The sequence below is a fragment of the Vigna unguiculata genome, chromosome 8 (genome assembly GCF_037176805.1).
Source record: "Vigna unguiculata cultivar grain cowpea cultivar isolate G323 ecotype 2 chromosome 8, ASM3717680v1, whole genome shotgun sequence".
Classification (NCBI taxonomy): Eukaryota; Viridiplantae; Streptophyta; class Magnoliopsida; order Fabales; family Fabaceae; genus Vigna; species Vigna unguiculata.
This window is the reverse complement of record NC_140799.1, coordinates 116,016-132,895: the sequence shown is the minus strand read 5'-3', so window position 1 is coordinate 132,895 and position 16,880 is coordinate 116,016. Positions and strand designations below refer to the sequence as shown.

General features: G+C 33.0%; 1 protein-coding gene across 2 annotated transcripts; it reads right to left on the bottom strand.

Moving 5' to 3' along the window:
- Positions 1–4,940: 4,940 nt before the first annotated feature.
- LOC146884010 (uncharacterized) lies at positions 4,941–12,769 on the bottom strand. 2 transcript variants are annotated; one of them, XM_085666024.1, is made up of 8 exons: positions 12,328–12,769; positions 9,911–10,942; positions 9,674–9,780; positions 9,516–9,592; positions 9,377–9,443; positions 6,064–6,151; positions 5,922–5,981; positions 4,941–5,723 (listed from the first exon to the last, which is right to left on the bottom strand). In XM_085666024.1, the coding sequence occupies exons 2-8, from the start codon at positions 10,772–10,774 to the stop codon at positions 5,118–5,120; spliced, it is 1,869 nt and encodes a 622-aa protein (XP_085522150.1). In that variant the 5' UTR covers positions 10,775–10,942; positions 12,328–12,769; the 3' UTR covers positions 4,941–5,117. The 2 variants fall into 2 exon arrangements, with proteins under 2 accessions (XP_085522150.1, XP_085522151.1); XM_085666025.1 differs by having other exon boundaries at positions 12,391–12,769.
- Between the last annotated feature and the right edge of the window lie 4,111 nt (positions 12,770–16,880).

The window sequence follows — 16,880 nt, the reverse complement described above, 5'->3', positions numbered from 1 at the left end:
TTTAATCGAAGTGATGACCGTTATTAATATTGAGTTATTAAGATTAGAGATATAGAGTCAAGTACCACATCACATAAATTACAATCGAAACACGTGAAGTTCATTTCTCAAGGTTCAAAAATATTTTAAAAATTATTGTTCTGATACTAAATGAAACATCTCAACCGGATATTATGGAATTAAATAATAAAATAAAATGAGAAAATAAAATCACATTTATTATAAATCCATTTTCCAAACCCCATGGACTTTCACATTTCTTCTTCACAAGCTGAAACCCCATGGACTTCTAGCTTCTCTATGTGATGAGAGGGATGGGGAATATTAACTAGTTTATGGCAACAATCAGAGGACAAGGAAAGACAAAAGCGAAAAAGATTAAAGTGTGTGGGATGAAGATAGAGAAAAAGCATGGAGGCCGGGCCAAGGCCTATATACTTTATATTATTAACATTGTTACTGGAAAAACACGCATACATTACTGTCCAGATGAAATTAAGAGTTTACTTATGCAAAGAATTTCATTTTATACCGACAAATAACTACAAAATCATCTTCAATCATATTAATTAATTGATCTTCTTTTAAGGTAAGATCTTGAAATGACAATTGAGAGAAACATTGGATAATGAAAATGATAAAAGTTCAAAAAGTTATAAATGAAAGGCGAAATAATATGAGAATTTATCAATTTTTGTGTGTATTCAATTTCTATTTAAATATGTATGTCTCGCATCGCAATACAATTTAACTAAAAACTCGCCATCTCTTTAGAAAATTCTCACAATTTGAATATAAACTTAAACACGAGTATTTGTATAATGACTTTAAATAAATTTTATGAAACCTCTTTGAAACATCCTTCAAATAATTTTTCATAATAGTGAATTATCGTTTCATAGAAATAATTTCCTGAACTCAGCCAACTAAATTATCTTTATTTTTAATCTCACATTCATGCGTCACTGGATATATTTTAAATGTTCAAGTTTGATGATCCATTTTATTTATTTTGCAGAGTTAGAAAATAAGTTTAAATTCAATTCCATTTTATAGAGTGAACTTTCGAGATTTATATTTATTTACATATTTTACTTTAATTATATTTTCAAAGATATAAAATCTCCGAACATTATTTAAAAATATTTTGTATTTAGAAGGCTTCTAATCAACCAACACATTTAACAGGCGGTGAATTAACTTCATACTTTAGGTCTTTAAAATTAGAGAAAGAGACTTTCAAAATAATAGAGATGATGTAACAAAAATAACGGGGCATAAACCCTTGGTATTATAAAAAGTTGTTCACTAAATCACATAAAGACGTTGGTTTATACTTTATTGGTATGCACTAAGAAAACTTTTCCCTTTTAGCACATCTTAATTAAAAATCTAAAGGTCCATATGTGGTGGATTAAAGTGATAAAAATAAGAAAAACAAATTATGAAAAAAAAATATAAAGAAGATAGAAAGAAAAATAAAAGAGAAAGGGAATAAATAGTTATGGAAGGAGGGATTCAATAGAGTCTTAAACTCTTTTCTTGCTAGACTTTCTAGTAAGTGATAAAAAATAATACACAAATTTTATATGGATTTACTTTAAACTCTTGAGTTATGCTTAAGAGATTCTACAAATTAAATCAATGATTATAAGTTGAGTACACAAACCACTCTTACAAGTATATAAACAACTTTTGATTTTCATAAATACGTAAATCGCTCTTAGATAATGATAAGTTATCGTTGATGCTACCAAATAAATGTCACTCTCCTAATGCACTAGTGCATAAAGAGTAAAGAAAAGAGTATAAATATGGTTAAGCAAACCCCAATCGTCAACCAACAAATTAAGTGTAAGAATTTTACTTAGAGCAATATTTATTAAAATATGCATTAAGGTGTTATAAATATAAACAATAAAGGGCTTTCAAGAGGGTCCATGATGACTTCTCTCCTAACTCCTTTAAGATATACATGAAGATGGAAGAAAGCTTTATAAGGAGAGGTGAGGTCAACTCTTAAGGAAGGAAGTCTGGAAGAGGGAGCTACGCTAGAGAGAACTCAAAGTCTAATGAATTGTATAATTTAGGCAACATTTTAGTACTAAACACTAGATGAATATTTTGTATAAACCAAGGCCAAAAAACCACCCTACTTCATTATGAATGAAAAATATCCTTTTGAACCTTGGCCTTAAACATGCACCTAAGCATAGAATGTAGGAAATCAAACCCTTCTTAATGATGAGAAGGATACAATGAATGTGTGTGTGTCATGAAGGGATTGGTGATTTGTGAAATAGACGAAGGAATAAAGTTGGGGTATGCTGAAAGCATACCTAAGAATGCAAAGAAAAATGAAAATGGCAGCAAAAAGGAAATTGAAACTGGACACCTCAAATCTGAAAATGATAAATCAAAGCAAATAGTACCTAATAGGAATGAATTGAAAAGAAATTGGCAGAAGAGAAAAACAAAACAAAAAGATGGTTGGAATAGGCTAGAGTCATAGCATTTGCAAATTGTTGTTTTCCTTTTTAGTAGTAAGTCTTGCTTGTCTTGAAAAACAAAGTTTTTTGATAGCCCAGCCACGTTACAAGCCCAAAAGACCTTTGTGATCTTTGCCAATCATGTCTACATAACTGTGGAGAATGAAAATACAAAGCTAAGTGGACAATTGTAAAGGATGATAAGACAACAAACACTTTAACCACTTCGAAGGATGCAATTATGCACTTAAGCAGAAAATCATTTGAGAGACCTTGTGTTTAATCTTTAACTATGATAACTTGTGTCAAACTGATTTCATTAGTTCTAATTCAAGTACTTGATTGCATTTCTCTTAGCTTTTTGATAAAGTGTGATTTATGAATTTCTAAACAACCATGATCAAATCTTTTTGAAACCATTTTGTGGAACTGTTTCAAGCTTTTTTTTAGGACAAGTAAAGAGCTAAAGTTGGGACATGTTGTTAAGTGTCTAGTATTAGTTAAATTGCATGTCATTTAGACACTTATCTTGTATTAATTCTATGAAAAAATGTTCATAAAGGCCTTAATTACACATATTGTGGTTATGAGAAAATATAAAAAGTGAAATTTGATACATTTTATGCTCTTTTGCAAGTAAAATGAAGAAAATATGAAGTTGTTACTAAGCCCCAAAAGTTGTAGCTCAAGCCAGAAAGATGAACTAAGAAAAAAAATTTAAGCCTACAACTAAGTAATGAAATTTGACGCTAAGTAACATTTTAAGAAACCTTCACTGCAAGGAAACATTAAGCTCCAAATTTGAAGCTAAGCATAAAAGGAAAATCCTCGTGGCAAGGAAACCTCCCTCCATTGCTAAATATGATAAAGATATATTATGGTAACTCAAAATAATTAAAAACAAAATATGAATTACAAGTAGACTAAATACCTTTCCATATAAGAATACACAAGAGCAAGAGTAATTACTTATGTCCTTCGTTGGTATGTAAGATGAGTCAATGTTAGACTGGTTTTCATTAGGGTTAGAATAATAAGAATTTGGAATCATAAAATGATCAAAGGTTAAAAAGGGAAAACATGTGTCCTAAAAAATGTGACATTAGGTAACATATCATATCTTTTGGTAGTTGAAGGGTTATATTTGTATCTGTTTTTTTAACATAAGAATATTTTAGAAAAATATATTTAACATTTTCTGTAAAGTGTTTATCTAAACCTTAAGAGGCATTGGAAACCACATAAGAAGAATCAAACATCCTAAAGTTAAGAATGACAACGATACGACCGTGTTACTTGCTTTATCTAAAATGAAAAAATGAATGAAAATGAAAAGTTTTTACAAGAAATATGATTAAAGATACATGAAAGTATTCATGGATCTTAACCTTCTACAAATAAAGAAATACAAGTTGTTGAAATGCTTGAAACAACACTAAATATGAATACGTGTGTTTTAATACAATTACATACTTCATAAAGAACTATAAACACAACCTTGACAATCTAACACTTAAATGCATTTAATAAAGGAAAATGCTGCAACCCAATTAATTTTGTCTAAGCTTGAAAAACTAATCTTAGTAACAATCATATTACTTGAAGGCTGCTACTTCCCGCACCACTTTTTTTTCTTCCAGCACCCCGTATACTTTAAATTTCCCCTTTTACCCCTAATTCAAAGTAAAAATCCAAAATTACTTTTCATTCCCATTTCCCCCTTCCCCTTGCGCTTGTGCCATCCATATTAAAAATACCTTCCGTACCAACCATTTCGGAATAAAAAAAATAAAATCCAAAACAAGTGTTTCAGAAATTATTTCAAAATTCGAAAATATTTGTATTCTAAATCCAGAAATTACTTCTGGAATACCCAACCAAAAATCGAAAAATATTAATAAGGTGTAGGAATTTTTATTATAATTTTAATGAGATTTAATATAGGAATTTCATATCTTATGGTGGTGTAGGAAAAGTCACCCTTACTTGAATTAATAAGTTATTTAAATGTAGTATACAATATGCAACCTTCTATAAATAAATTAATGATATCTGAATGAATATTTGTAATAACTATATAAAAAGTTTAGGACGAGACTTAGAAAAAGAAAATGTAAGTTTGAGGGTTAATATACTTTTGACGCTTCTCATTATCTCTTTCGTTTTTTCTCATATATATATATATATATATATATATATATATATATATATATATATATATATATATATATACACACACACACATAATATGGAGAGGAAAATTTTACTGAAATGTGCAAATAGAGAAAAAAATGGTAATAGTAAAAAAAACATGTTAGCAGAAAAGAAAAATAAGAAAAAATGGGAAAAAGGCTCGGATAGTAAATAAGAAATCAAATCAAAATATATTAAAAATATCTACTTAAACTTTCCCTAATCTTTGAATCCTTTGCTAAAAGCAGCAGATAGACATTTGCGCAAATATAGTGTGTAATATTAGTATTAAGAAACCTTTGCTGCAAAAATATATTTACTGTAACATTACGCATGATGGTAAAACCATAAGGGAAACAAATGACTAAACAAAAAATGTTACCACTACAGTATTCAAAACTTTGCTGCAAAAAGTGGAGCACCAATATTCGAATTTCATTCTAAAATTTCTCCCTCTTCATCAGATTTCTCAAATCCTTCTTTAACCAAGGAAAAAAGTTCTTTGTGTGGATTATTATGTACAATAGAGTCATTCTCATCCACATCACTGTCTTCGTCTTCACTACTATGATCATTATTATTTAGGCTAGCAATTTTTTTGACAGCTCCCTCGTTCCCGCGTTTAGGAACATCTTTTTTAGTGTCAACTTCAGACCAGTTCTCTTTAACCATGACTGATGGATATCTAAGTGGCTTATCAGGACAATGTTTGAAGAAAGAATTTATTACCATGAACCTGAAAACCTGAAACAGGTGGCTCTTATCCTTGCTTATATCTGCACTCAAGAGTTTCTGCAATAAAGTTGGCTTCCTCATTTTTAATGAAGGGCTTTCTAAAAAGTCAGCAAACTTTTGCTTCTTGCCGAACCGACCTTTTCTGTCTAATTTCTTGTTGAACTTGTTTTGGAACTTTCTTTTGTCACTAAATTTGTTTTTCCCTTCATTCTGAAGACCTTGATTATCAGAATTCTTAAGGTAGTGTGATGGTATTTCAGCAACTTCGATTCCCAATTCAGCTTGCTTTGCTAAAACCTCCTTAAGCTGCAAAGACAAGATATATACACTGCTAATGAATTGGAATACCATTTGCTGAGTTCAAGGAATATTTATGTCAGCACATATATTTCCTGCTAAAAAAGCCTATTTTCTTAACTTATATATTGAACAACATTATTAAATTTTACATGATAATATTATATTGGGAAGTGTTACATGCTAATAACATCCCTCTAAGTATACCTCTCTTTGTAAGACCTCCCTTTTAATGACCTTGGAGTCCATCGGCCATTCACAGTGCCTCTGCAATTAGTATTCAGGAATTGATATTTAGAAAATAACATCTGATAAACACAAGCAGTAGATACATCAGTTTGTTTACAACCTTCTGAAAGTTGTTACAAGGATGATTCTTTTTCCGTGCTTCACGCCATTGTTTGATTTCTTGCTCAGTGTAAATCACAGAGAAAGATCTAACCATTCAAGAAATGAAATAATAGCAATCATTAAAAAATCAGGGTTAGAGTTAAGGTATTTTCAGTATAAAAGAATAAGTTGAGAAATTCGAAGTTTAAGAAAAGTAATTTAATAGTGAAAAGACAATAAAAATCTAATAAGAAAGCAGACAATTTATAAAAATAACACCAAAAGCAAATCTAATTTCGTTTAGAAGGTTATCTGGATTCTGGAAAACATTTATTTGGACAAAAATCACAAGTCTGGTACCGAAATTGTGAAAGGCCACAACCTTATTGATTCAATATGTTGAAGGGAGGCAGGACGATATAATTATATAGAACCACATGTGTTGTTTGACTACCACACTTGTCTTACACACAACACATACTTATGTCCATGTTGAATGCAAAAGTTAAAAATACTATACTAGATGTATTATCTGTTTATCATGCCTCCATTACAAGAATCAATTTGGAAAATTTCCCTCCAACAGAAATTTCCATATGTAAGTCTTTGCCAACTGTTTCACCTTTCTAGTCGAGAGCATCTTTGCAAAAAAGATTCTATTAATCAATTGTTTGGTGCAACATATATGATTTCTTTAATTGAGTTGCACCAAAGAATAAGTTTTAAAGAATTAATCTTTCTAGAAATAATTTAAATTTCATAGGTCTAAAGAAAACAAATATAAATATATAAAATCAAATTCTAAAACATTCTTTAATAAATAATACTTCTCTCACTCGTGACTAAATTTTTTACCACTTGTTTCTTCAAATATTCAAATAAAATTCACTAATAATGATTAGCAAGTATATGTGGGTTGAATACCATGATATCCATACCCGTTTTATTAAGAACCGAGTAATTGAAATACTCTTGTCCATTATCCATGGTTATCCATTAATAATATTCTTTTAGAATTTGTTACGAATTTTATAATACAGATTTCCTCTAGTGTAGATTTATTTGTCATCCCTAATTCTACTATCTATCTTAGTGGGATGTATTTCTTATCCTATGAGAAGAGCTAGATTAGAAGGCAACATGATAGAATAGTCTACCTTTCTACTCTCACACCACTCCAACTCCATTATTATCATTGTCACCACCCCTGTCATAATTGTCCCTGCTCTTGCCACCATCCCTCCCATTATTGCCTCTGTTACCATTTTCACTACCCTTATTGTTGTTGCCACCACCCCACATACACCCGCTCTACTATCATACTTGAAAGAATTAATGTAAACGAAAGAAGATTTTTATTCAATTGATTCAAAACAGTACATCCACTTCTATATATAGAGAACTCAAACCTTAAAGTAATAATTACAAGAGATCTTTAGAATCTACTAACAACTTCTAGTAATTTAATATCCTAACAACACTCCCCCTCAAGCTAGTGGAATGGATATCTATCATTCCTAACTTGCATGTGAAATCATGAAATCACTTACTAGGAAGACCTTTTGTAAACAAATCTGCTAACTGAAGTTCAGATGGGATATAACAAGTAGTAACAAGGCCACTATCTAATTTCTATTTAATTAAGTGTCGATCTATCTCTATGTGTTTGGTCTATCATACTGAACTGGATTGTGAACAATGCTAATAGCTGACTTATTATCACAAAAGATAAAGAATGATAGGTTCTTAACATGCCACTTTAAGATCATTTAGAATAATTCTCATCCATAACAATTCACATAGCTTGGAATTTAGCCTCTACACTAGACCTTGCAACAACATTTTGTTTCTTACTTTTCCTCACCAAATTTCTACCCAAGAACATGCAAATATCCTAAGGTGGATTTCCTATCTATGACAAACCCTGCATCATCTGCATCAATTGGTATTTTTCCTACCATGATTCCTAAACATAACAAACTAGAAAATGTTAATTGGGAGAAAAATCATCTTTGTTTGGTCTCTATTATATTTTGGCTAGTTAGAAATTTAAGTATGAGTTGAAAGTTCCTCATTGAGTAAAAATGAAAAAGTTGAGTGATGTATAAGGTAAAAAGACCCACAAACACAAATCCTTAAGATTTTGGGTTGAAAATGGTGCCATGCTTTCTTATATGGATTTGCTCTAACTCATTGGTATTAAATCTCTTCAATATATCCTCGTAGAAAATTCCTAATATTAGAACCCGATGACATGTCTTGGTGGCAAACTCAAACAAAGGCAAGCATGCCCCATTTTGGTAAGAATTCTATAGTAGTTAGGGTTAGGAGAAGTGTGTTGAGATAAATGGGAAGGAGGAGAACAAGCATGTCCTGTAGCTTAGTCTTTGAATCATGTGTGTAAAACCATATCAAATTCCTTGCTTATTATGGCTATTAAAAGAAAAACATAAGGTCAACTTCTAAAACTAAATTTAACTACCCAAGGAACTCCTCTTAACACCTAATCATCAATATCAAATACCCATGAATCTATATAAGAACCATTAAAAGGCAAAAAAAGTTACCATTGTTGGACCCTTAATGCCACATACACTGCAAGAGTGTGTGCAGTCATCCCAAATAAACTTTTGTTTTCAGAGATGTTCAAAGCATGACCTACAAAGTACAGTGGTGGACACAATTGTGAGCCTGTAACATGGCTTGATGGTTACCATTATGTCCATCTAGTATTTTCAGTCTCAGATGTTTTCTGACTACCATGCTTCATCTCACAGTTCAAAATTAAAATAGACCGAAATATTTTCCTGTACTACAACATGCTTATATGCCAACAATTTTTACATTGCTAACCTTTAGCTAAAATGAATAGTTGATTAATGCATGTATTAGAGCTGGTTACAAATAAGGGTTAAATATAGAGTTGGCTTTCCCTATGGCCCATAGGTAGTGAGTAATGACAGTTAAGAAAACTGGACATTTGTACACAGAATCAAGGATAATATGCCAAAACTTCTAGCTGAGTGGCGAGAATTTTCTATTAACATTGTTCTACTTTTGTGGTGTACATCATTCTTTTTCAAGTAAATTCTCACATTTTCAAGAAAATATTACATTCAGTTGATATCTACTAGCATCATTTTTAGCACTCCAGAATCAGCAATGTAAAATAACCTTCAATTTCAGGAAGTAACAAATAAACTAAGAACTATTTAATTAGCATCTCGTTGTTACACATTATCATTATCAACAAAGACAATTAAAAAAGGACTGCAAACAAGTAATAGACTGGTACCAGATAAAAAAGAATCAGAAAGTGAAGCAGAAGCTACCTTTCTAGTTGCTGCTTAAGTTCCTTTGATCTTACACTATCCTGTGCTGCCCTCCCACTGTAAGGGCCTGTTTCCATCACAACATTAGCCTAACCATAGAAAATATTTCATCTGGGTAACAAGGTAGAAAAGTTCAAACCTCTTCCATTATGATCTTTAAGAAACCCAGTTCTGCGCTTTCCATTATTCACATCATTAAATTTAGACTTCTGGAATCTAAAGAAATAGGACAATTGTAACGCCGAGGAAAAACAGGCAAGTGATCAAGAGTAACAAAGAGAAAAAAAAATAACATACCCTCCTTTAAACCCCCCTCGTGTTGGTCTATTTTTGAAGTTTTTGCTGGGTGATCCATCCCAGTTGGTATTTGGAACATTAGTTTTAATATTTCCATAAGGATTCACCTGCAACAATTATTGAGATTTGCAGTAAATATAATACCACAGCTTCATTTACAATAGTATTTACATGTAGTAGAACAATAAATTCTGCTAACATACATTGAAAAGACATAAAACACTTCAATTTAAATACCTGTGAGTGCGACTTTAAAAGTGCAGGAGGTTGAGAGTTACTTGTATGAGCCAAATCAGAATTAAGTGACCCAGAAGTATTCCCTTGTAATTGATGAGATGAAAAAGGCGACTGTGATACAAAAGCATTTGCATTCACGTTTGGTGGAGCAAGGTTTTTCTCGTTCGGGTCAATATGCAGCCGGACATGCCTTCCAGGCTCAAAACCTAACTGTGGACTTGGAGAAAGTAATGAACTCTGAGGGACCATAGCCTGAGGCAGTTGGTTTGGAAACCCAAACATGGGGAAGGAACCAGGATGCATGCCATGCGGAACCACTTGAGAAGGGCTTGACATTTGTGTAGGTAACTGTTGATTCATATTCTGCATAGGATAAGGGGCACGAAATTGGCCATTTGGCATACTCATATTCACATTAGACGGCTGAAGTATATTCAAAATACTCTGTGCCAACATTTGTCCCTGTAAATGAGACAAATTGATTTGAGCTGCATTCAGTATGACTTGTCCCTGAACAGGATACATTGGATTGCTGTAATTGGGATTGCCAACGTTATTTTGGGGACCTAAAACCCCCACAAGGGGTTGACCCTGTTGATGACCAGGCATACCCATTTGACACAGATGCATCTGATCGTTTTGCAAGGGAAAATGATTATGATTTGCAGCATTCATGAAAGGTGCCACATTCATGGGTAGTCGCTGCATAAAAGGGGGTGACAGGCTTTGGCTTTGGTGGTTGCCAGAACAAAATTGGGGCTGGGGTGTCATGCCCACACCATTGTTTTGTAAGAAATTTTGATGGTTAGGATTAGGAGCATAAGGGGGTTGGGTTTTGGAGGAGGAGTTGGCATTGTTAGCCATTATGTTAACATAAACACAAGAAACTTATACAATTCAAAGTTTCAGTTAAACACAGTTTTCGAATCTGAAGGGTGGGAAGGAACACAATAACTCTGAACGTGGTCAAAGCAAAAAAGGACAGCAACCTCCATTAAACACAGTTGCGATCATTAAATATATGGAATCTGCCTGCATGCCAAATTTAACAAGATTGGAAATATCAGTTAAGAAATGAACCAAACAACTGAGGAAGAACAACAACCAATTGAGAGACAATGACAAGACAAATAAAAAAGAGGTGACAATCAGAGGCAAATAACTGTTGAGAAAGAAGGCTTACCAATTGAGAGAGAATAACAAGACAAATAAAAAAGAGGTGACAAAGGAACATTTTCTAATTAAGCCAATAGACAGTTACTAATTAAGCCCATTTTCTAAACAGATTCCAACTGTAGTATGAACATTTTACTCAAAGAAAAAACGAATATGCACAAACTTTGATGGTCAGATTTGGAGGGAATGATATCATGGCTTAAGCTGTTACAATGTTTGAACCCAAAACAGTATAAAGAAAAGTTATTTAACATGACCAAACTCTATGAATAAGCCAATAGTCACAGTCCAACATATGTCTACCATGGAACTACATATACAATTACCTTAGTTTTTTTTTTAATTACAAAGATGTACAAAACATGAACAAAAGGTCAAAACAGAAGTTTTTAACAACTAAGTGACTTCTCTCAATCTCAATTACAAAATAAAAAACCTAATGACACAAAATGTGAAAGTAAAAGTTGGTACATAATCATATTATGAAAAGTGAAAAATATCATATATTCAATTACATTAGTGTTACGGGTGACTTCCTTTCCTATTTCTTTAGGAATAATATACCTTTCTATGGTTCTAAATTTAACTTCATTTAGTTTTGAATCTTTTAAAATGGTTAATTTTAACCCTCGTAAATTTTAAATAAGATGTTGTCCCATTTAATGTTTCCACGTAACCAAAACTATCTCTAGATCTCTTTCACTCTTTATCTTCACCCAAAACCCTTCTCCAAAATATTTCAATGTATTCTATAATTCTTGACTGTTTTATTTCTAAATAAATCCATCACATCAGTATCCATAGCCCTCTTTCTATACCCTAAAAACTCACATAATCACATATTGATGGGTGGGTTATAGTCATTAATTATGGTTCTATATATATGACATTGGTCTTACACATATAAGACATTTGACACAATTTTTACTATTTTTATCCTCAAAATCTAAAATCTTAAGCCAATGGAGTTATAGGCCTTTCATCTTATATAATATTTAACTTTGTCTATTCTATAAAATATGGGATTTAACTCACACTTGGAGTATTCCAAGTATATATATATATGTGTGTGTGTGTGAAAGACCTAAACCAATAAACACACAATAAAGGTGCAATTACAACTACACTGGAAAACCAAATCTTGCAATTTCAGAACACCAAACCAGTACCAATCCCAAACAAATGTATCAAAATAAACAAATGTCTTGCAATTTTATAATGAACGACGTTAAAAATCTCACAGGAGAATCACAACACCGTCTTTGACCTTCACAGGGGAAGCATTAACGCCACCACGAGCTCACCTCCTCGGCAGCGGGTTTGAGCTTCTCAAATTTCTAGTTGAAGATTCGTGCTTCATGCACGAACTTGATTTCAAAGAACTGAATTTGAGACCTATTAAGGTGGCGACTGGCAGTTTAGGGCTCAGGTACCGCACTAGTGAGGTTCCAACGGTAGTTGGCGAGGGCGAGCGGTGGCTCTTGCCGTCGGAGGCCCAGTTCGCGAGCTCTGGCAGTTGACGCCGATGATCGTGGTAGATGAAGTTTCAGGAGGCTGAGGCGTGGCGCCTTGCGGAGGAGGAACGACAAGAGAGAGAAATCGGAGAAGGGGATTGTTCTGTGAGGGTTTGGTTCCAGTGAGGTTTTTCGTGAGTTAGTGGAGAAGTGTTATCATTTTTCTTTTTTTTTTTAGGTTTAATTATGTCTTTTATCCCTATTTTGGAGTTCCCTTTTTTGTTAAAACGTCTCACGTTTGCCCTTGCCATTAAGTCAAGGGTGACGCCGTTAGAGGAGTGCCACGTGTCAGTTCCTCGATTTTTTGAATTTTTTTATTAATTTTTTTTTTGAATTTTTTTTTATTTTTTATTTTTTTTTGAATATTTTTAAAAAAATCAAAAAATTGCCACGTGTCAAGTTGTCATCGTGTCACGTGGCATTGACAGTGACACGTGGCGTAATACTGGCACGTGTCACTGTCACTGCCACGTGGCACGATGACAACTTGACACGTGGCATTTTTTAAATTTTTTTTAAAAAAAATTCAAAATAAAATAAAAAATAAAAAAAAATTCAAAAAAAAATAATAAAAAAATTCAAAAAATCGAGGAACTGACACGTGGCACTCCCTCTAACGGTGTCAACGTTGACTTAACGGCAAGGGTAAACGTGAGACGTTTCAACAAAAAAGGGGACTATTTTGAGACTTTTAAAAATATGGGTACCATTTTGAGATTTTGACTCTAAAATGGGGACCAAAGCCATAATTAAACCTTTTTTTTAAGCCCAAGTTGGGTCATAGACTAAAGTTATTATTTTTCATTTTAAGTTTTTTATTTTCTTTTTACAAATTCTATTTCATTTAATCGAAGTGTTGACCGTTATTAATATTGAGTTATTAAGATTAGAGATACAGAGTCAAGTACCACATCACATAAATTACAATCGAAACACGTCAAGTTCATTTCTCAAGGTTCAAAAATATTTTAAAAATCATTGTTTTGATACCAAATGAAACATCTCAACCGGATATTATGGAATTAAATAATAAAATAAAATGATAAAATAAAATCACATTTATTATAAATCCATTTTCCAAAAACGAGAGAAATTTTAAATAATTTATTTCATAGTAAAGATAACACTAAGTTCAAATCTTCTCAAAATTCAATAAAATACCAAAACAGTTTCATAATAGTTTACATCTTTATTCCAAAACCATGAATGATAAAACTCTATAAAACTGTTCCCATGAGTTTTCTCCGCTCCGCTGCTAAGTTTCACCAGATCCACCTGCAACATCATCTGCTCCCGTGTACCGCATACACGATCATCGCCAAACACAAGCAGATAGGGTGAACTAATAAAATAAAAATGTATATATGGCACAAGTATATATATATATATATATATATATATATATATATATATATCACACAAACACACCAAAGGAATTCCTTCCTTTGATTCCAAACCACATGGCCACAACCATGTTATTCGTGTTCTATATCTTTTAGTGAGTACCTCAAGATGTCTTGCTGCCATACCTATCGGCCACAACCGATAGAGCACGTGCGGGAAACCATGCTACGGATCACACGCTGTAACGCTAGGTGGAGTTTCCAAATACGAACATAGTCATAACGTTCCAAGACTACCAAACTCGTCAGCTAATTATTGAGGAGGAAAATCCATTTGGACCCATCCGTACTGGCCACAACCAGCACACTCACACCGGCAACACTCGCCAACCGAGCTCAACTCAAGGGTTCCTCGTGTTCATCCGCCATCCCGAGCTCAACTCAAGGGATGTCATTCTGAGCTTAACTTGAGGAATGCCACGTGCTTAACCCCTATCCCGAATTCAACTTAAGGGATACTGATAACGTTATCGTTGACGCGGTCAAATTAATACTACTAAGCTATAACAACTTCAGTATTGTTAAGAAAGTAGTCAACAAAATAGAAAGGGTAAAGTAACCCTGGCCCAAAGTCGTTTCCCAACGAACACGAAAATGATTTTTAACAAATTAGTTCTTATAAAAACTATACAAAACGGTTAGTCAAATAAAATAATAAAAATATGGGAGGATTAAGATAAACAAGAATGAAATAGAAAAGATAAAAAGAGATAAAAACAATAGTAAAGAAAATAGATTGATTCCATTGCTTTTTCAAAATAGATTCATCATCGGTTATCTAAAGATTATTGCTCAATTAATTATTGTTGTAGATTTAGAAATTAATCAATGTAAAGTCTCAATTAATTTGTTGGCTCGTTCTCACTTTTAACCAAAGTACAGTCTCAATTAAAAGTGAGAACTTTTAGATTATCCATAGTAAATTCAATCAAAGTACAGTCTCAATCAAATTTTACTATGCCTAATCATGTCTATTCTTTTATCTTCTCACCAAATAAAAAGCTTAATTAATCAAAGTAAAGTCTAAATTAATTTTCGTTAAAGTAAATACCTGTAATCAAAGTAAAGTCTCAATTATTAGTAAAAACTCATTTAATCACATGAAAGTTTCTAAATTAAATCAAAGTAAAGTCTCAATTAAATTTAAAAACCCTTGAACTCATATGATCAACATACATATAGATTTAAAATCATTACTTTTTACGTGATTCAAAGATAAAAGACATAGATGAATTAAAACCTCAACAATAATAACAAGAACAAAGAAATTATTTCATTCTAACCTCAGAATCCATAATGAAATTACAATGGAATCAACCCAAGAAGATTAGTAATCCATAGAATGCAAAAGTAAAATAAAAATAGAAAGAAGAATAGAGAGAAAAAGGAAACGAAATTAGGCCCCTTAAGGGTTCTAAAACTCCGAAGTCCCGAGCTTGTTAGTGCAAGGATTGTTGCCACATGGAATGTTTTAATTGGACAGATTTAAAAAATGAGGATTGCCACATGGCATGATCTGGTTGAGTGGATTTTAAGTGGTAGGAATGGTGCAACTTAGTAAAAACTGGGGGTGCAAAACAGGTTTTTGTGGTCCACTTGCAGGAGGAGTGTGTAAACAAAAACAGGGAGTGCATTTAGATCCTGAATTATTCTTTTCCAAAATTTTGTAATTTTGGACTTATTTTGTAACTTTGAATATTTCAAATCCAAACTTTTAATGACCCAAATTAAATTTCAGTTGCATTAACAAACGTTAGAATATCCAATAATATTTTATACAACTAAAATCAATTTTTACACCATTTTTAACTTACGTACTCAATAAATCCAATAATCACAAATCCTAATTAAATCAATCCTTAAGCACAAAAATTCTATTAAATCCCCAATTTTAAACATTAAATGAGGGCAAAAATTTCATTTGGACCCATCCGTATTGGCCACAACCAGCACACTCACACCGGCAACACTCGCCAACTTGAGCTCAACTCAAGGGTTCCTCATGTTCATCCGCCATCCCGAGCTCAACTCAAGGGATGTCATTCTGAGCTCACCTCGAGGAATGCCACGTGCTTAACTCCTATCCCGAGTTCAACTCAAGGGATACGTTCCAAGCTCAACTCAAGGAACACCAGCAAACCGACCTTTAAAGTATCTTAAAAGCCTTGTAGATCACGCACGCAGAAACAACAACCCAAGGTTGCTGCAGTAAAATCGCATGGCAGGGGACACATACCACCAGGCGTTGTCGCTTCCAGACCGCCTGGCGGGTGATGCGTACCGCCAAGCGTGTAGCGCCTCTGATTCATCCACGTTGCAAATACCGCCTGGCGGGAAGACCGTCACCGCCAGGAGCACACATTCCAGTAGCTCTTTGTTGGGCAGCTATCGCTTGGCGGCTTCAGCTCTATCGCCAAGCGCGACACCAGTACAACAATTGTACTGTTTTTCTGAATTTTATTTATTTACAATCTTCCAGTCACGCACTTACACACTTCCAGAGTATCTATTACCCCTCTATTCAGTACTTTACTAGTCTATACATTGTATTCCTTGGCATACAATTTCCTTCTTACCTTTATTAACTTATAGTCCTTTGATTTAAGTCGTAGATTCAACATGTCTAAATCAGATTACCACTATTAGCTTCATTCCCTTCTTTCTATTAATTTACCAATTGTTACCAAGCCTTCCCCAAATTCTACATGACATGGCCCCCATCACCTAGTCATATTTACATCATTCTTCACATTTCTCAATTCCAATTACTCTCACCATCCCCTATTTACCCTAGCAATGTCTTATTATGATTCATATTACAGTAGATTATCCACACTTTATATCTCACTCTAACTGCAATTCCTACTGCATTACCAT